Source organism: Mirounga angustirostris, unplaced genomic scaffold (genome assembly GCF_029215605.1).
Source record: "Mirounga angustirostris isolate CCGP_5_RB_7025 unplaced genomic scaffold, mMirAng1.0.hap1 SCAF_7, whole genome shotgun sequence".
Taxonomy (NCBI): domain Eukaryota; kingdom Metazoa; phylum Chordata; class Mammalia; order Carnivora; family Phocidae; genus Mirounga; species Mirounga angustirostris.
In genome coordinates, this window is record NW_026991715.1 from 8,696,479 (window position 1) to 8,717,205 (window position 20,727).

General features: G+C 46.5%; 1 protein-coding gene across 3 annotated transcripts in view; it reads right to left on the minus strand.

The window, feature by feature from the left end:
* The window catches only part of RNF130 (ring finger protein 130), a 128,305-nt gene extending 112,922 nt beyond the window's left edge, over positions 1 to 15,383 (minus strand). For 2 of the 3 annotated variants that reach the window (XM_064595771.1, XM_045890611.3), the window contains exon 1: positions 14,679 to 15,381. In XM_064595771.1, the coding sequence (XP_064451841.1) occupies positions 14,679 to 15,126 (448 nt within the window). In that variant the 5' untranslated portion in view covers positions 15,127 to 15,381. Of the gene's footprint in view, positions 1 to 14,678 lie in introns of all 3 variants that reach the window. The other variant, XM_064595770.1, reaches the window with a different exon arrangement.
* Positions 15,384 to 20,727: the final 5,344 nt, after the last annotated feature.

Consider the following 20,727-nt stretch of genomic DNA (forward strand, 5'->3'; position numbering starts at 1 on the left):
CAAAATGACAAATACTGTGTGATTCTACTTATAGGAGGTTCCCAGGGCAGTCAGATTTCGAGACAGAAAGTAGAAGGGTGGTTGCCAGGGGCTGGTGGAGGAAAAACGGGGAGTTTCAGTTTTGCAAGATAAAGAGTTCCAGAGATCGGTTATACAACAATGTGAATACACGTAACACCACTGAACTGTACATTTAAAAAATGGTTAAGATGGTAAGTTTTGTATTCTCTGTTTTTTACCATAACCAAACACTTAACAAACCAGCAAACCCTTCAAAAGTTTTCTATTCTTCTTGAGATCAAGTAAAAAATCCTGACACAACCTAGAAAGTACTGACCCACCGTTTCACCTCTACTGTATACCAATTTCCCCTTAGTCTCTAAATTACTCCTTTCCGTTCCTCCAGCACACCAAGGGTTTTTTGTACCTTTCGGTCTTCATATAGGATTCTATAGGATCCCTGGCCCTGGAATGGGCTTCCTTTCTGTGCCCCTTCTTAGTTTAATATCTGCTCATGCGTTAGTCTCAGCGTTAACATTTCCTTAGAGGAGCCTTCCCTGACCATCCTGGACTGGGTTAGCTCTCATTTATGCCCTCTTGGCATCCTGGTACTTTCCCCAAGAATCAGTAATGAACAGTTACTTGTGTGTTAGCATCTGTTCAATGTCTGTTTTCACCACTGGACAATACACAGGTGCTGACTCACCTTGCCTCCCCGCCCAGACAGCATGCAGGACCTTCTTGTCCCTGCCTGCCACACGGTAGGTACTGAATGAGTATTTACTGAATGAGTGTTTGAAGCAGTTGCCCGACTTGAGTTCAGGATTTCCGATCTGGATGAATCACAGTCTGGTGAATCCCGGACGAGTGACATTAGAAAAGTAACCTAGGTAAATAGCACTCCAATGTTTACAAAGTGATGAAGGTGGATTGTGCAAATTATGGACGTGGTAGGGAACTGCTGATCCTTGGCAAAATTTCAGAAGTTATTATTAAAAGAGTAAGTGCAGAGCCTGAGAAGAGAAGGGTGTAATCATGGGGTGCTAGCACAAGTCCATGATGTACGAAAGACAGACTAATGCCGCTCCCCCCCTCCCCTGCATGATCCCATCCTAATCCCTGGGACCTGTGAATATGTTAGGTTACACGGCACGAGGGAATTAAGGTTGCTCTTCAGCTGACTTTAAAATAAAGAGATTACCCTGACTGCGTGTGGGGCCTAAGGTAATCATGGGGTCTTTGAAATGTGGAAGAGAGAGGCAGGAGGTCAGACAGAGCGAGCAGGCAGATACCTCACCCTCACTATAGCTTCTGAGGACAGAAGAAGGGCCACGAGCCAAGGAATGCAGGCAGCCTCTAGAAGCTGGGAAAGGGACGAGAACCGATTCTCCCTTAGAGCCCCCGGGAAGAATGCAGCATTGCCAGTGCCTTGATTTTAGCCTGGTGAGACCTGATTTTGGGCTTCTCACTTCCAGAACTATAAGACAATAAATCTGTTGTTGTTTTAAGCCAGCTGGTTTGTGGCAATTGGTTCCAGTGGCAAAAGGAAACTAACATACTATGGTGGAGCCATGAAAGAGCCACTTCTTTTCCTTCCTTGCCATAGATTCTGACCTAGCAAATCCAGAACAGGGTCCATAAATATCTTTGTTCTTTCCATCAAAACACCTGATCATGTCTTTTATGATATCATAAGACTAAGAAACAGCACCAAATGCAAAGCCAACGAAGTAAATTAGAAAACTCTGTGGCGTGCCCGGGCCAAGTGCTGATGAATGGAACAAGGTCAACCACCTTAGAAGGTTTTGAGCAACACACTCTGAGGGTCTGCTCATTCACATCCTTCAATACTGTATCAATTACATAGAGCAGGGATCCTGAACTTTGTATTCGTGGGCCACTTGGGGCTTCAAGAGGTATCTGAGCCTTCTAAACCTTACTAAAAAATTTTCTGTGTTATCTACATAAATACGTATTTTTTGGCAGAAATCTCCACGGTTTTCATTAAGGCCTTAAAGGGGATCCATAAGCCCGGAAGGTTAAGACCTGACTTAGATGAAGATCCAGAAAGTATGCTCATCACATTCACTGTTGACACAAAGCCGCTGGAACGAGTAAAGACTGTGGGTGACAAATCAGGATTCAAAGAGTGTCTTGAAAGGCTGAGTGAACAGGTTGCGTCCAGTGAAGATAGAATCACACAGCTCAGGGCAGCCACTGAAAGAGATTCAGAAGGTTTAATCAACGGTAAGCTCAGTATGGTGAGTGATTAGAGCCAAGACAAGTTATGGGCCTCGAGGCAGGTGTCCAGCAGTACGGGGATGGTGACAGCAAACGCCTTTACTGTGCCCAGTCTGGGGTTTCTTGCGTGTCCATTTCCTAGGGCTCCCTTGACTGTGCCCAGTCTGGGGTTTCTTGCGTGTCCATTTCCTAGGGCTCCCTTTGCTGTGCCCAGTCTGGGGTTTCTTGTGTGTCCATTTCCTAGGGCTCCCTTGACTGTGCCCAGTCTGGGGTTTCTTGAGTGTCCATTTCCTAGGGCTCCCTTTGCTGTGCCCAGTCTGGGGTTTCTTGCGTGTCCATTTCCTAGGGCTCCCAGAACACAGGCCACGAGCTTGGTGGCTTCAAGCAAGACCTGTGTGGCCTGGCAGCGCTGGAGGCCAGACGCCGAAACCAAAGGGTCAGCAGGCTTGGCCGCTTCTGGAGGCTCCAGGGGAGCGGTGGTCCCACGTCTCTCCGAGCCTCTGGGGCTCGCCAGCGAGCCTCGGCCGGCCGTGGCAGCGTCACTGTGACCTGCTTCCCTCGCTCTCCCTGTGGCCTTTTCCGCTCGGTGCCTCTCTGAATCCTCTCCTCTCCTTATAAGGATGCCCACGTTGGATTCAGGGCCCACCCCAAACCACTAGGATCTTATCTTGATTCTTAACTACTTAACATTTGTCAAGATCCTATTTCCAAATAAGGTCACACTGCGAGATTCCAGGTGGACATGAACTTTTATGGGACACTACTCAGCCCACCGCATCCTTTAAGTAGAGTACTGACAGACCAATGCATTTGGACGTTTACGACACCATATTCTTAAGAATGGTCCAAAGAAATAGGGATATACAGCTGAAGGGTTAGAGGATTTGAGTCAAACAAGGAAATCAACTACTGCCTACAAATATGTGAACCAATTTTTTTTCCCAGCTGAAAAACTTCCTAACACTGTTTTCCAGAGCTGAACGTGGTGGATTTCTGTGGCTCATGTGTTCACGCTGGAGCTGTACAATCACCAGACAAGAATGCTGAGGCTTTGGATGGGTGGCTACACTTGAGAATCACTGGCGACCACTGAGTTCGGACACTCTGTAATCCTTCTCCCGTGCCTCTGTCTGCCCCTTTAATCGGCCATTATACAGAACCAAAGAACTGTAAATCTCCACTAGTACGGCAAACACCGTATGGGGGAGTAGGAAGTGGAGGTGGGTGGGACGGCAGCCAGGAGGTACACATTGTGAAGAAAACTCAGAAGCTCTGGGAAGTAAAGAACATCAGAAGAACCTCAGCATGGTGACCAGCGGTGAGCTGAGCGGCAGGAGTGAAGGGAGCACACCACAGCATGGAGTTCAGGTTTCCATTCTAAGGACGACGAGAAGACGCTGAAGGGGGTTACACAGGGAGTGTTATGATTTCGTGTAGAAGCTTCAAGATAATTTGGGCTACTGTAGGGAGAAAAGATTGATGGCAAATAAGAGAAGAGGCAGAGAAACCAGGAAAGGGTAAGAGGTGAGAGTTGCCTACACTGGGGTGGCAGGAGGGAGAATGACAAGCAACAGAGAGATGTGTATATTCTGAAGACCTGAAAGTGAACTGTGGAGGAAAGATCCAATGTGGAATGTGAGGAAAAGCAGCAAGGATGACTCCTAAATTTGTTTAAATATTAAGAGCGGACAGTGATGTCATTTACTGAGATGGGGAAGACTAGGGAGCAGGGGGAGCAGACAGGAAGGCAAAAAATAAATCAAAAGCTCCATCTGAGGCTCTTCAACCTGGAGATGTCCTTGAGACATTTAGGTTGAAGATACCAAGCAGGGACAGTTGAATGTGTGACTCCAGGGCTCAGAAGAGAAGATCAGGCTGATGGTAAAGAGGAAGAGACAATAGCAGACACTAGAGAGAGAAAATTGTTGCCTCAGAGAGCTGCCTCACTTCTTTAGAAGAAAATATTTTGGGAGGGGGGGTGGCCTGGCTGGCTCGTTTGGAAGAACGTGTGACTCTTGATCTCGGGGTCATGAGTCTGAGCCTATGTTGGGTGTAGAGCTTCTTAAATAAATAAAAAACTTAAAAAAAAATGTTTTTGGATTACTGAACATTAAGTGCCCATTTGTTTTTGCTTAAATTTTATGTTCTCAAACCTTGGTCTGCTGGGCTGTTCAGATTTTCTCCAGCAACATTCAGCTGTGTGGCGACAGGAAGCGCAGAGAAGATGAATGATATGTGGCTCACCCAGGACTGAGATTCTGCCAAGTGATTGTGATACAGAATAGAGGAAAAAGGGGTGATTATCATGAAGACTCATGGAATCTACATCAAATAAGGAGAGAAGTGAGAAGTCCAAAGGGGGTTGAAAAAGCTCCAATAGGGGCCAAGGCATGGGGTCATCCTATGCTCAATCAATGCTGAGGCCTCATTACAACTGACTGAGGAGGAAGGTAGTTACCAGAGAAAAGGGAAATATGATGAGCCAATGTAACAGCTACTGTAATAAATTACTTTAGGGTCTATAGACGTAGAGTTGTTTATGAAATAAAATCAGGTAATTCAATGGTAGCGTCTCCCGATTTCAGGGTCTGTCGGTGCCAACGAAGCAGAAACGCTCGGGAGACAGTGTTTCTGCAGAACCCTACATTCTACAGCAGGACCATGGAGCTGCAGAAGACCGCAGATGCTGGGAAAGCAGGGAGTTTCAGCAAAGGAAAAAAGGGGTGGGAGCATAATTCATTTGCAGTGTGGACAGGGGAAAGAGTGGGGATCTCAGTGTCCACACGCAGCAAAGAAAAATTCACCCAATGGCATACAGGGAAGTGTACCTGCCCCATTCACCCCATTGTCCCAAGTCCCAAAAGGCATCCACTTTTAACTTCTGTTTCTGGTTCTTCTGGTGGTTACCCTCCATGGTTCCAGAAAGGCTTACAGCTATTATGTCACCATTAGACACCATGGATTTACGAGGTCACAAATCAAGATTTTGCTCACTGAGGCTTTGCCATCGGTTTTGTTATTTCCTGATTTTCTTGTGGTTAAACCCTCCCGGTGGCTACAACTCCAGACGCCCTCCTGAATGCTTACCTTGTGTGGAGAGACGAAGACAAGGGTCCTCACCTGCTCCTGATACGTCTTTTCTCTCTTCCATTTCTCCACCTTTGTCATCTATTTATAGTGGTATGTTCTTAAGGTTGGTAATGTTTACTTTCCGTCCTACAACTAATAGAGCCTTCTATGCTTTAACTGCAGATTCATTTTAAACAGTGAAAACCGACAAAACCACTGAAGTGTTAACATCATCATTACAGAAATGTTACAGAACAGCTGGGCCCGGTGCTAGGATTCCACTTCTCTTCCTAGGATCTGCTAACCGCTCAGAATCATGCCACATTTTACTTGTTTCACATCTGGTCTTTGAGTTCCCTTTTTCTTACTAGGGAAAAACATGCCTCCCCCCCCCTTTTTTTTTAAGATTTTATTTATTTGGGGCACCTGGGTGGCTCAGTTGGTTAAGCGACTGCCTTCGGCTCAGGTCATGGTCCTGGAGTCCCAGGATCGAGTCCCGCATCGGGGTCCCTGCTCAGCAGGGAGTCTGCTTCTCCCTCTGACCCTCCCCCTCTCATGCTCTATCTCATTCTCTCTCTCAAATAAATAAATAAAATCTTAAAAAAAAATTTTTTTTTATTTATTTGACACAGAGAGAGAGAGAGAGAGAGGGACAGTGAGAGAGGGAACACAAGCAGGGGGAGTGGGAGAGGGAGAAGCAGGCTTCCTGTCGAGCAGGGAGCCTGATGTGGGGCTCGATCCCAGAACCCTGGGATCATGACCTGAGCCGAAGGCAGATGCTTAATGACTGAGCCACCCAGGTGCCCCAAAACATGCCCTTTTCAATATATGGCTGGTATCTTCTAGTTTCCTACTCTTTCTGATCATGGCTTGGAATTCATTCCATTCTTCTTGAAACTATGGAATAAACAAATAGAAACCAACCTGTTGACACGGACTTGTTCCCTTTGGGGAGTGACTTTCCCCTATGAAGGTTTTGTACTGAAAATTAACAATTTCACAAAAAGAGAGAGAAAAGAAAATAAGAAATATCACCCACCATCCAATCAATATAACCCAACCGGTTTTATTTTTGCACATTACTTTGAGTCCTTGTCCACTGTAAACAGATTTTACACAGTCACAGTTCAATCACTGTACATTTATTTTTGTAGGATATACACAACTTTCACGATCCCCTTTAATGGCTGTGTAACATTCCACTGAGTGGACAGATCATAATTTATTAAACCCACTTGGGAAGCAGTACAAAAAAGTGGTTAAAGTATGGATGCTGCAGTCAGACAGACCTACATCACATCCCAGCTCTGATGAATCCCTATAGCCACACAGCTGGCGGGTTCCCTCACCCACTTTAATCCATCCAGCACTAACTACCCAACGCTGATAGCCTACTGTGCACCAGGTACCACACTAAGCACTGAGTATACAAGAGTGGACACAGAAACTGCACCCCTGCCCTCAGAAACAAACCAACCAGACATATAATTTCCGACTGCGTAGAGGGCTCTAAAGAAGGACACTAAGTGAGAGACTGGAGAACCCCAAATTCCCAAAACCCGTAACCACCTAGGACTGTTACTGAAGGACAGTCCCTGTACAGTTCCGGCCCCATCCTCAGTCCACAGTGTGGGACACAGCGTGTGTCAACTACACATCTCTGCCTGGGATACACTGAGAGCATGAGAGCAGCAAACATCCTCTTGGTAGACTCATTACTCTTCTTTTCTCTATCAATATAAACCCTATACTTTTTCAAGTTTGAGTTCACAGCTAGAAGTCTGACGTGGGTCTTTTCTGTATCCATTTCTCTCCTCATCATGTCCATAGTTTCTTTTACCTCCTTGCACAAACTGGGTAGATCTGTAATAGCTGATTTAACATCCTTATCTGCAACTCTCTCATTTGTTCCATTTCTGGGCCTGTTGCTATGGATCGTTTTTGTCTGTTTCTTAGCATGCCTGGTAATTTCTGACTGGATATTGGGTCTTGGATTTTATGTTTTTGGGACCCAGATGTCGTTGCATCCCTTTAAATATTGTTGGGCTTTGTTCTGGACCAGTTACTTGGAATCAGTCTGATCCTTTTAAAGTGTGCTTCTAAGCTTTGTTAGGTAGGGTCCAGAACAGGTTTTTATTGAGGGCTAATGTGGCCTCGCTCCATGCCCTGTGCATTAGAGGGTCTCCCTACACTGATCGATGAGAATATGAATGATCCCCAGCCTCGTGGGAACTCTGAGAGTTCTTCCATCTGCTCATTTCTGACCATTCTTTGTAAAATGTACAGATCAGTACTCAACCAAAGACTTGAGGGGACCCGTTGCAGCTCTGCAGAGCTCACTCTCTGTGGTGCTCCCTCCTCTCTGGTACTTTACCTCCTGCATATCCAAGCCCATTCCAACTGCCTTGGCCTCCTTGAGCTCTGACCTCTGTCTCAGCAACTCAAGGAGCCCACTGGGTTCCTTCCGGATTACCCTTCCTTGCACTGCAACACAGAACTCTCCAGGCTGTAAACTGGGGCAGTCATACGGCTCCACTGTTTATTTCCTTTCTCTCAGGGATCACTGTCTTGTACTCTTTGTTGACCTATTTCTAAAACTGCTGTTTCATAACTTTGTCAGGTTTTCTAGTCATTTTAGGTGGGGATGTAAACCTGGTCCCTTTTAACTCCATTATGGCTGGAAAGAGAAGTAATCAAGGTTGACTTCAAATTCCACATTTTCAACGAAACCTTTCCACGCTACACGTCCAAACCATTTTTTTTGTTTTTCTGGTCTTCGTGCCATTTACAACGTAGAACACTAACAGAGGCCCTACAGTACACTCTGTCTGTCATCCCCCCCCGCCCACCTTCTTACAAAGCCTGCCATCAGTTCCACTACCAGACCAAACAGCACAGGATTAAATGCAATCATATATTCCAGTGGCTTGCTAGCTAGTACCAGGCACAGTCGTAGGTGCCGGCATGAGACAAAGAACACATTGTCCCTAACTGCCAGGAGTCATAGTCGGGGGCCATTTAGGAATCAAACCCTCATCCATAAATCCGCAACATGGTTTTTCAAGGGAAAAACTAAGGTATAAATGAACTTTTGGAACACAGATTGTCAAACATTTTCTTAAAGGGCCAGCGACTAAGCAGTTTAGGCTTGCAGGCCACAGATCCTGTCACAACTACCCAATTCAAAAGCCGCCAAAGACATGTGAACAAACGGCCACAGTCGTCTTCCATTATCTGTTCACAGTAACAGGTGGCTGTCGTCTGCAGACCCCTGTTTAGAAAAACGTCCACCGATAGGTGGAAGACAGCCAGCACCATCTTCCACAACGGCACACCCAGACAAAGCTGACCTCAGCAAGAAGGCTAAGCTCCCCCAGGCGGGAAATGCGTACTGCACCTTCCGCACTGCACCTTCTGCACACACTATAGGACAAGCACGGAGTAGGTCTTCTTTTTTTAAGATTTTATTTATCTGAGAGAGACAGAGATAGTGACAGAGCTAGCGCGAGAGAGCACATAGGCAGGGAGGAGAGGCAGAAGCAGGCTTCCTGCATGAGCAGAGAGCCCGATGTGGGGCTCGATCCCAGGACCCTGGGATCATGACCCGAGCCGAAGGCAGACGCTTCACTGTGCCACCCAGGCGCCCCCAGAGTAGGTACTTAAGTACTTTTGTACTTATGTCATTTTGCATTTAAAGAGCTCCCTTTGTTTTATTCAAAACTGCTTCTAACAATAAAGGTAGCTATACATTTATGGAAAATAATGCCTACTGTATAAAATATTCTAAAGATGATAAAACAAATGTTGATGATCTTGAAGAGCAGTTTTATTTTGTAAATAAGTCAAGACTGTTATACTTAAATACTCAAAAGAATCAGCTCTGAGGACCACCCATTCATCCCACAGATGTCGCGGACATGGCCTAAAACACACCAGACTTTCTCTCTTGAGAATTACCTAAAGAGAGAGCTCAGGAGCACATAAAAAAGAACTGCCTCAAAATAACTTTCAATTGTTGTCAAATTCAAATCTATCTACTAGGAAAGACAAAGATTTGATACACTGCACATCTTTTTTAAAATTGTTCAATGGAAAAGATAATCTTACAAATTCTAAAAAGTGTTTCAACATATGTTTTCATCACTAAGCAGTATATGTGTATATATATGTACACACATGAAGCCATGGGACTGGTGTGAAAAGAATCACTCCACAGGTGTATTCTGGCAGGTTTGTTCAAAAAGATTTATCTTACTACTTTGTAGTCACACTTTGATAAAGGTGGAGGAATCTGAGAAGTCATTTAATCTGACCTTCCTGCAAATGAAGGGTTTCTCTTTTATAATGTTCAAAATAATGCTCTGTGGTCTCTCTACCTTTTAAAACTCATATGCAGAACTAAACATAAACTAGAGGTGGGCCTGGCCTCTACGAAGCAGGACCAGCACTGGCCAGGATCCAGGTGCCCAGATGCATGGAGACTAGAGAGGGTCCATCCTGCAAAAGGCAGCTAAGCCTTATCTCCCTTCAACACCTTTTAATGCGGGCGGGTTTTTTGTTTTTGTTTTGTTTTGTTTTACTGGAATTCAGGACTATTTATTCACTCCTATTAACTTTTTTCTTAGTTCCAATCCACCATTCCACACATTGAGACCCTAGGGATTCTGTAGGCCAATACATCATTTAAATATGCCATTCTTTATCAACATCACCGGCAGAGCAATCAAAGATCCCCACAATGTGAACAGCAGGAGGAAACACTGAAGAGAAACAGAGAAATGGAATGGTAGCAGGATGGGTATTTGGTGAGAAGGTCAAATGTTTTCTAAAAAATATTCGAATATTTATATGCCAATGGATCATCAAAAAGTGAAGGAAAAATAGAGTATGTAAAACCATTTTCTAAATTATAAAATTCAATATAGGGGTGCCTGAGTGGCTCAGTCAGTTAAGCATCTGCCTTCAGCTCATGTAATGATCCCAGGGTCCTGGGATCGAGCCCTGCACTGGGCTCCCTGATCAATGGAGAGTCTGCCTCCCCCCACTCTCCCTCCCCTCTTGCTCTCTCCCAAATAAAATCTGTAAAAAATTGTAAAATTCAATATAAATATAATTTATTGTATATATCTCCTTTATCTGCTTGCTTGCTTAATTATGTTAAAATCTGGTTTTTAGAACCTCCAGCTCCTTTTGAATTCTCTTTCCTTTCAGAGTCCCTGCTCCCAGGATCATACCTATTTTTTCTCTGAATATTTTGAAATCTCTAACTATCTCCAGTAGCCCCTGCCTTTGCCATTGTGAATGAATTCCAACAGTATGTGACCGCTTTCAGCCAAGGTCTTATTTCCACATCAATCTCCTTCACTCTATCAGAATTTTAAAAACCATGTTCAGGTTTAATGGATTCATCCCATAGAATTACTTTCTTAAACCTAAGCTATTAAAAAAAATTTTTTTATTGCATCTGTACGGTCAGTAAGATAACACCCTCCTCCCAAGTTGAACATTTCGTAAAATTGTTCTCTCAGGCTGAAACATCCAATCCTCAAAATTTCTATGCAAAGCAAAAAGTGGCTGACACCAGATTCTTCCCCCATCTGCAGACACAATGACATCATCAACACAGGGCCTTCTCCTTCCCAACCCCCCACTCCAGGCTCAGACAAAAAGTTAGTGGCGCACACAGAGAGCAGTTACAATGTCTGCTCCACAGTAGGCACTAGCTGGTTTACATTTGTTTCTAGCTCTAAGCTCACCCTTTGAGCAAATTAGTAGTAAGAAAGCTACTGGAATCTGCAAATAAATACGTCTCTTCAAAAGCCCATATCTACAAATGAATTCTCAGTTAAAATGTGAAATTCGTTAGCACCAGGCAAATGAAATCTCCATTTACAAATGCATTCTATTTAATGAAAAAGAATAGATTTTCAAAGTGGAACACTTACTGTTTTATAAAGTTTAACACTTTCCAAAATGTACTTTTTTTTTTAAGATTTTATTTATTTGACAGAGAGAGACACAGCAAGAGAGGGAACACAAGCAGGAGCAGAGGGAGAGGGAGAAGCAGGCTTCAAGCCGAGCAGGGAGCCGGATGCGGGGCTCGATCCCAGGACCCTGGGATCACGACCTGAGCTGAAGGCAGAGGCTTAACCAGCTGAGCCACACAGGCGCCCCCAAAATGTACTTTTAAAATACCAAAGCATCTAAAGAAAAAGTTGCCTGTTTATCCTTTAAGGACATAGGGCAAATCAATTTTACTCAGAAATTCATACATGCCTAATTGATAGTAGCACTTCAAAATATGAAAGGTTTCTAATATTTCACCAATCAAGTCATAGATTTAAAATGAGTCACCATGTTAAGCTCTAGGAAAATGCGAAGTTATTTTGTCTTTATGGTCATTACTACCAAACATTTATCCTCAAAATGCATTTTCATTAATTTCACATCTAGGGGCTCCTGGCTGGCTGGGGGGCGGGGGGGGGGGCAGATGTTGAATTCAAGCCCCACATTGGGTGTAGAGAAGAAAGGAAAGGAAAAGGAAAAGGAAAGGAAAAGGAAAGGACAGGAAGATTGATTCACATCTACTGCCCACAGCTGCTTTTGCCAGGAATTCTGTCTCATAACTTTTTTGTGTGTGTAATTTGAATATCACTTTGTTCACTGTCAATACACAGTAAGTCCTCCACAAACATGCTAAGAATGCTCTTCAATTCAAAATTATAAGGCATAAAGATCACTAGAATTGCAATATTTTTTCGTAAAATAGAAAATTTTGAAACTCACTAAATCAAAAATAGCCATTTTCTCTCTCTCTCCTTTTTTTTACTGAGGTATAACTGATGTAAGCTACTTCTTAAACATGAGTAATTTTAACAGGTTTATACCACCACTGTTGTTTTTAAGATACATTCCTAAGTTCCTGCTACAAGAGCAGGAAAATACCTTGGATTTCACGATTTACAGGTGAACGGATTTATAAAGGCCCTTACTAGCACTTCAGGAAGATAGATTTTTATGTTTTGTTCACTGCTGTTACCCCTGTCTCCCCAGTGGTACAAAGGATTTCGATTAGTATTTGCCAGACTGAAAGCACCTATGTCTGCAGATCCCTTAGTAGGAAGTCAGATCCAAACCACCTGTAGGGTCTCACCTCTCACACCATGAGAGAACGTAGAGCAATCTCACGTACAAAAAGAAAATGAGCTCCTAGAGAATGGAGAAGGGGAAGACAGACACTTAAGGAAACTGACCTCAGACTCAGCCTTTACACACTGCCCCAATGTGTTCACTTCAACAGGGTGTCTAAAACCTCACCAATTTAGACACTCATTTAGGTCAATAAGTCTGATCTTTTTAAGAATGGAGGAACAAAGGGATGCCTGGGTGGCTCAGTCCGTTAAAAGCATCTGATTCTTGATTTCAAGTCTTGATCTCAGGGTCGTGAGTTCAAGGCCCGTGTTGGGGTCCACGCTGGGCGTGGAGCCTACTTAAAAAAAATGTAAAAAAAAGCAGGAGCCATTTATACCTCAACAACCTTACTGAGGTAAATATGTCATCCTTCCACTTTGCTGATGAAACTGAGGTTACGCAGCCAATTTACGTTCCTAGTGTCACAAAGTATGTATATGTACAGCAGGACTCAGAACCTTGAATCCCACAGTGATGCTACCTCCCCAGGGACAAAGGAATAGGACTAACCCTCATCCACACATCAGCTGCATGTGAGCTCCCAATACCCTTCTATTCCAACACCTAAAACAAGCTTTCTCGAAGAGGGGGCTTTTGTTTGGGGTGACAGGAAAGCAACAAGTAGTTTTAAAACATGGAACACTCTGGAGGCAAGAATCTAAAATTGAGGATCATGGATTTAGGGTGCTGGAGGGAACCAAGCCCCAAAGAAAAACCACAGATTTCAAAACACTGCACAGGGCCAGCTCTTGCTCCACAACAGCTTGCCTCTCTCTTCCTCTTCCTTCCCTTCCCCGTGACCCTCCTGGTTCTCAGCACCAGAAAATAGGCTACCATTGTTAGTGCCATAGTTTGGCAACATGATGTGATCCAACTACAGTGACTGGCACAGAACAGGGACACAAATATTTACTAAATGAACCAAAGACCAAAGTTGTTTCTGCGGGCACGCTGGGACCCTAACTGCCATTTTTAACAAAGTGGAGACAAGAGTGCCCTTTAAGCACCTGATTGTTGGTGTACAAATGAAGTTTTAAAGGGCAGGTCTACACTGGGGGCAAGCTACAGTGAAAGCCTTGCAGGATTCTCTTTCCTCAGTCAGTATACAAACAGCTTAGCACTTCAGCAGATCTGAGATCACAAATGCAGATCTCAGAAGAGGCATGATGTTTTAATATTTAGAGTATAAAAACAAACACCATTACCTTATTTAGGCTGCCTTGTTTAGGTCATTTTAACATGAATAGCAGCTTAAAAAAAAAAAAAAAAACCCTCTCAGCATTCTCAGGATGAGTGTGGGGGTGGAGAAGATAGCAGACATTTTCCAAAAAGTTAGCAGTGGGAAAAGGGGAAAAAAAAAAAAAAAACACAGAAAATATCAAAAGGGAGAATGGTTCCTTTAAAACATGGCCCGTGATATATACAAATATATGTTTTATACCAAATAATGAGACAGAACCCGTGTTTTTAGGAAGACATGAGAATAAGACAATTCTTGAAAATTTTATCCATTTCCCCTTTGGTCAGCACCGGTGCCCTGAAGACTTGGCTCCTAGTCCCAATCGGTATCAGATTCTTCATGATGTGAGATTTTTCAGGCGTCAAATTACAGTCAAACTACTGGGGCAGAACAAGAGCCAAAAGCAACAGGGAAGATGCCCATTTTCCTCTTCCACCCTCCTCCCACTTGCCACTTAAGAGAAACGGCACGTTTTCCCGTTCGAAAAGGGCCTCATCCTCCGAAATCCAAGGCAGCGTTAAGTCTGGGATTTCGGGAACAAACCTGCCGATCCCCAAAAGACAGGTTAGAACCTCATCCACCATGAATTAGTTCTGCGCTCCTCCACCACCTCCTTTGTCTCAACTGTCCCCGCAAACTCGCAGTGCAATGCCCTCCCGTAAACAAGCTACCTAAACGAAAAGGAACGTTTTCTAAGTCCTCCGACAAGAAGAGGAAGCCCCCCGGACGCGTCTGGAGCCCCCCCTCCAGCCGCGGAGCAGGCTGGGGGCACACGACGGAAAGCTCGGCGCCGGGGCCGCCGGCCGAGCGGCGCGGAGCGAAGCGGCGAGCCCGGCCGGGGTGGAGGCGCCGCGCCCGCCGCCCCCGCGCCCCGGCTCCCCCGGGGGCCGCCGCCCGCCCCCCGCGCCGGCTGCTCTCTCCGCGGCCCCGCACTCACCTCCGTGGATGGGCAGCGGCGCCAGCACCTGGCCGCGGACCTCGGCCTTGGGCGAGTCGAGCCCGTAGCGCCCGCGGTCGATGCGGAACGTGAGCGGGGCGCCGCGGCCGGGCTCCTGCACCGTCACGTTGATGAGCGCCGTGTAGTACTCCTGGCTCGCGTTGTCCGCCCGCGCCGGCCACAGGCTGCAGGTCAGCAGAGCGAGCGCGGCGAGCCGGGCCGGGCCCGCCCGCGCCGCGCCGCTCATCGTCCCTCCGGCCGCCGCCGCCGCTCGCGGACCGGGCTCCAGAGCCGGCGCCGAGAGGCGGGGCGGGCGCGGCCGGCGCTGCGGCGGGAGCGCGCGCGCGCGGCCTGCGCGGGGCCGGGCACGAGCACGGCCCTCCTCGGCGTCGCGACCCCGCCGCTCGCCGCCCTCACGTCCGCGGCCCGCCCGCGGGGACGCGCCCATGGGCCCCTGGGCCAGGACGGCGGGTCAGGCGGCGCGCGGTCGTCTCCTCGGGGGCCCTCTGGGGCCGTGGGGACGGGCCCGCTCCATCCCCCGGGGCCGGTCCCGCCGAGTCGGGGGCGCCTTGCTTGGAAGCGGCGGGGGCTTGGGGGGCGGCTCCCGGAGGATGCGCCCGAAGGAGGGTCTGTGGAGCACAAAGTCTCGCTAGCCCGGCGGCCGCCTCCGGCACGCGCTCGCTGCCACTCCCCGGCGGCCGAACGGCAACGCGCAGGCCTGGGGGCGCAGCCCCGCCTCCGCGCGCATGCGTGCGAGCCCCAGCCCGCTCCCGCCCGTCTGCACGAGGGTCCGAGGCGCGCGGGGCCCTGTCCGTGCGTCGGGCGTCGTGGGCACGGGCCCTGGAGCCTGGGAGCTTTCCAGAGGCTGTGGAAAAGCTTGCAACGAGAATGCAAAAGAAAAAGTTAAAACTTTACAATTAATTAAAAAAAACAGTCTATGAGATTTCACATTTCAGCCGGTGAGCTGCAAGTCATGTAATTGACATCATGGAGCACGGGTGAGGGGATGTGTCTCCGTAAGGAGATGTGGGGGCCCGCAACACCCAGAACTGTAAGGCACTTGTGTGCTCGAGAAGGATCTCTACAGACTAGATGAAACCTCCGGAGTCCCTGGACAAGGAGCAGATTGTGGTGAGACTTACCCAGCCCCCAGCACACACACCTTGTCAGTTAAGCTGAGGACCCTTCCAAAGCATAAACGAAGGGGAGGTTCTTGCGTCAGGTGTGGCTGAATCCAGGAGCTTATAGAGTATTGAGAGCTATAGAGTATTTCGGAGCTATGGAGTCATTATTGCTCCAAGGTGAGGAGGAAGAATAGCATCTTCTGACTGGCCAGGCCTGGATCCTCTGAATCCCATAGTGGGTAGGGGTGGAGTCAGCCTTGCCCAACAAAATGTACTGAATATTCATCCCAGAAATAGGCAGCTTCTCAAAGGAAAACCGAGGCACTGTTTCCAGGAAAAGGGTCTGGATGCAGTGCTGGCTAAAATATCAGATGTCCACGGGTGACTCTTAGAAACAGCCTTCACAACTTCTCCCTCTAGACCCTTCCCTTCCACCCTCACTGGCCATCATCTGTCTATGCCCTGGCCATATTGAGGCTGGATTGTATTTTTTTACTTGTCTCCAGAAAGTACAGCCCCTAGACCAAAGTAACCAGGCCCTCTCCCTGGGTCTAGTGCTTAAAGAGGGATCTACTCTAGCCCTCCTGCTGCAGGACCCCCTCCTCACAGACTAAGAAGTTCTTGGAACTAAGGTACCCCATGTTCAGGCACCTGAGACCTGGAATTCCCTGCCCAGACAGCCCCGGGCCTGGTGGGGGTCTCTCTGCTCTGCTTTTCTTACTTGGCATGCCCTGGCCTGCCTCTGCCTGACATGCTCATGCCCCCTTCTCCTTTGTCCTTACAAGGGTCTTTCAAAGCATGGGCTACAGAGTGGGATGAGGTCTCCATGCATAGCCTCAGCAGATACCAGCATCTAGGGCAACATTAACACTGCCTTCAATTAGTAATTGTTTTTAATTTTATGGACATCTTTCCTTTAGCACAAGAGTTTTTTTCATTTATAGTAGTGATACAAAGCTACCTTTTATTTTTATTTATTTATTTATTTTTAAAAGATTTTATTTATTTGACAGAGACAGTGAGAGAGCACAAGCAGGGGGAGAGGCAGAGGAAGAGGGAGAAGCAGACTACCTGCTGAGCAGGGACCCAATGATGTGGGACTCGATCCCAGGACCCTGAGATCATGACCTGAGCCGCAGACAGATGCTCAACTGACTGAGCTACCCAGGCGCCCCACAAAGCTACCTTTTAAAAATTGCCATGAAACACCCAAAACAAAATTTATATCTTAACCATTTTTAAGCGTTCAGTGGCATTTAGTATATTCACGCCATTGTGCAACCATCACCACCATCCATCTCTGGAACTCTTTTCATCTTGTAAAGCTGAATTTCTGTACCCATTACATAATAAGTTCCCCCGGCCCCCTCCCCCAGCCCATTGTCACCACCACTCTACTTTCTGTTTCAATGAATTTCACTCCTCCAAGTGTATACATACAGTCATTTATATACATACATATGTGGAGTCACATAGTATTGACCTTTTGGGGTTTTTTGGTTTGGTTTGGTTTAGTTTTTAGTATTTGACCTTTTGTGACTGGTTTATTTTACTTAGCATAATGTCCTCCAGGTTCATCCACGTTGTAGCGTGTATCAGAATTTCTTTCCTTTTTAAGGATGAATAATATTCCATTGTATGTATACACCACATTTTGCTTATCCAACCATTGATGGACACTTGAATTGCTTCCACCTTTTAGTTATTGTGAATAATGAACATGGGTGCTCAAGTGAACATGAGTGTTTAAATACCTCATCAAGATCCTGATTTCAGTTCTTTTGCATAAATGCCCAGAAGTGGGATTGCTGGATCGTAGGGTAGTTCTATGTTTGACTTTTTTTTTTTTTAAGATTGATTTATTTGTTAGAGAGAGAGAGAGAGAGCAAGCGAGCACAAGCAGGGGGAGCGGCAGGCAGAGGGAGAAGCAGGCTCCCCGCTGAGCAGGGAGCCCAACGTGGGGCTCGATCCCAGGACCCTGGGATCATGACCTGAGACCTGAGCTGAAGGCAGACGCTTAACCAACTGATCCACCCAAGCGTCCCCTATGTTTAATGTTTCGAGGAACTGCCATACCATTTTCCACAGTGGCTGCAGCATTTACATTCCCACCACCAGTGCACCAGGGTTCCATTTTTCCACATCCACATCAACCCTTTGGACAAAACTACCTTCTAAAACATTTAAGTAAAAAAAAATTTTTTGTTTAAAAGTACTAGTAAAAGCACAGGTGGTACTTGGTTATGGCAGATCTCATGAAGGACATGTGTTGAGAGCTGACTGAGGCCCACACTGGTCTGGGAGTGAGCTGCCCACCAGCCTCCAGCCTCCCTCCTCTATTGCTCTGATTTCACCACATATGACTCTCCCTTACCCCTGCTCTCATCTCCCACCTCCTGAGAAATTCCAGGTCACCTGTGAGCCCCATCTGAAATGCCCCTTCTCCTCAGATCTCCAATAGGCCCATTGCCAGTCTCCCAGCTCCAGGTCCTGGGAAGGGGTTCAGTCCTTCAGAAACTGATCTGACTCCTCTGGGAACAATGTCTATCCTCCCAGGGCCATGAGCAGGGGAAGCCTGTGTGTAAAGCATGCTACCTAGCACTGGGGTGCTGGGGGGGTTCCAGGGTTCAGAGACCAAGCTGAGTTCCTTGGGCAGTGTTGGAAACCTCAAAGGATTGTCCAAAATTTAATGTCTCCTCCTCCCCTCCCCCTTCTCCTCTTCTTCTTCCTTTTCTTTATGAAATGGCACAGGATCCCTCTGGTCCTAGTGAGGCCCTGATCCTATTTTATTATTTATGGTTTCCCTTTTATCACTACCCCTCACTCCCATTCCCTCCCCACAGGCAACCATATGAATGCACTTAATGTATATCTTTTGTGTTCTCCCAAAATGTGTGGTAGCCTTTATGTTCATGGGCTTCTTAATTATTCAACAGTGTTGGTTGTAGATGGCATTCCGGTTCTTACTCTCTTCACCTAGCGCTATGCTGGTATTTTGTATACCTTCTTCTTATATTTATTTATTATATTTTATATTGAAATATACCTATACTAAAGTACAAAAAAAAAAATCTTACATATACAGCTCAACAGATGTTTAGTAAATGAACATAACTGTAACCACCATCTAGATCAAGGTGAAAACCTTACCAGCACCTCTGAAGCTTTCCTGGGCTTCTCAGTCATTAGCACCCCGTATTCTGATTTCTCTTAACCATAGATGAGTTTGCTGTTTTTGGACTTTATCGAAATAGAACCACGCAACACATACTCTTTGGGGTCTGGTTTCTTTTTCTTGACATTGTGTCTGTGAGATTCTTTCCTTCCTTGCATATAGTAATTGTGTGTGTGTGCGCGCGCCCTTTTTCTTTGCTATATACTATTCCACAACTAATCTGTCCATTTTCCTGTTGATGGGTATGTGTATTGGTTTCCACTTGGGACTGTCATGAGCAGAGCTGTTATGAAGACTCTGTGTGTCTTTGGGTGAACATGTGCACGCCTCTCTGAGAGTATATGTTCTGGAATGGAATGGCTGCTTTGCAGGGTAGGCACGTATTTAGCCTTGGTGGATACTAGCCCTGTACTAGCTGCCCTCTGTAGGAGTCTCTGTTTTTGATTCCTCCCTGGGGCTCTGTCCCTTGGAGGTCTTGGTCTGTATTGACTGTACCCACCACTGCTGCTGCTGATCAACACCCTGTCCCTCCCTCCCACCAAACGGTGGCCGCAGGTGAAATGATTATGGAAACCCAGTCCAATCCCCATGGGGGCAGGCTCTCCTAGGCTCTGAACCGTCTTTAAAAAGTGAGGTGTTGGGGCACCTGGGTGGCTCAGTGGATTAAGTGTCTGCCTTCGGCTCAGGGCATGATCTCAGGGTGCCGGAATTGAGCCCCACATCGGGCTCCCTGCTCAGTGGGGAGTCTGCTTCTCCCTCTCCCTCTGCTCCCTCCCCTTGCTTGTGCTTGCTCTCTCTCTCTCAAATAAATAATAAATAAAAACCTTTTTTTTGAAAGTGAGATGTCTTAGAGAAAAATATTTAATAATAGGTGGAACACAGGTATGGCAAAATTGTACAAGTGGTGAGTAGATGAACAAGGTGTAGCAAATGCTGACAGAGAAGATAGTGGGGACTTCTGAGATAGATGCCCAGGACCGGGTTCAAATCCATGGTGCCTGTTAAGTGTTCAGGAATTTTGCAAGTCATTTGTTAAACCACTGATCCCTTGAAATTGACCGTTGTGGTAGGTAATATTTACACCTTCCTACCCCTCCAACTGTCTCTGTCTCCTTTTTTTATTTTTCAGAGGGTGGTTTACTAGAAGGTCCCTGCTTTGTGACACATGACCCATCTGGGGTCAGTTTTTCTCTGCGAAGTGGACCTAATGACCTCTCCCTCTCTAGCTCTGCCATGCAAATTGGATGATGGGTGCCCAGAAGCTGTAGCTACTACCGTCACTCCCCCTTTCCCTGTGACCTGTCACTGGACGCACAGGGACCCGTGAAGGGTTTGAGTGGTGGCCTGAGTGAGGACTGCAGTGCACCTCCCACCCCAACCAGACATGACCCAAAGCAGGTCGTCCTGGATGGGTGGATGTCCAGGCTGGCCAGCGTCCTGCACACTCAGGCTCCAGGAGGTGCCTCACAGCCAGCGGGGACACGACGTAATAGCATCTTATTTAGAAAAATGTACAAAACATTTGAATCGGCAGTTCCAACCTTTTCATCTTTCTTCCTTCCTTCCTTTCTTTCTTTCTCTTTCTCTTTCTTCCTTTCCCTTTCTCTTTCTTTCTTCCTTTCTTTCTTTCTTTCTTTCTTTCTTTCTTTTTCAGATTTTATTTATTTACTTGACAGAGAGAGTGCAAGTAGGGGGAGCTGCAGGCAGAGAGAGAAGCAGGCTCCTTGCTGAACAGAGAGCCCGATGCGGG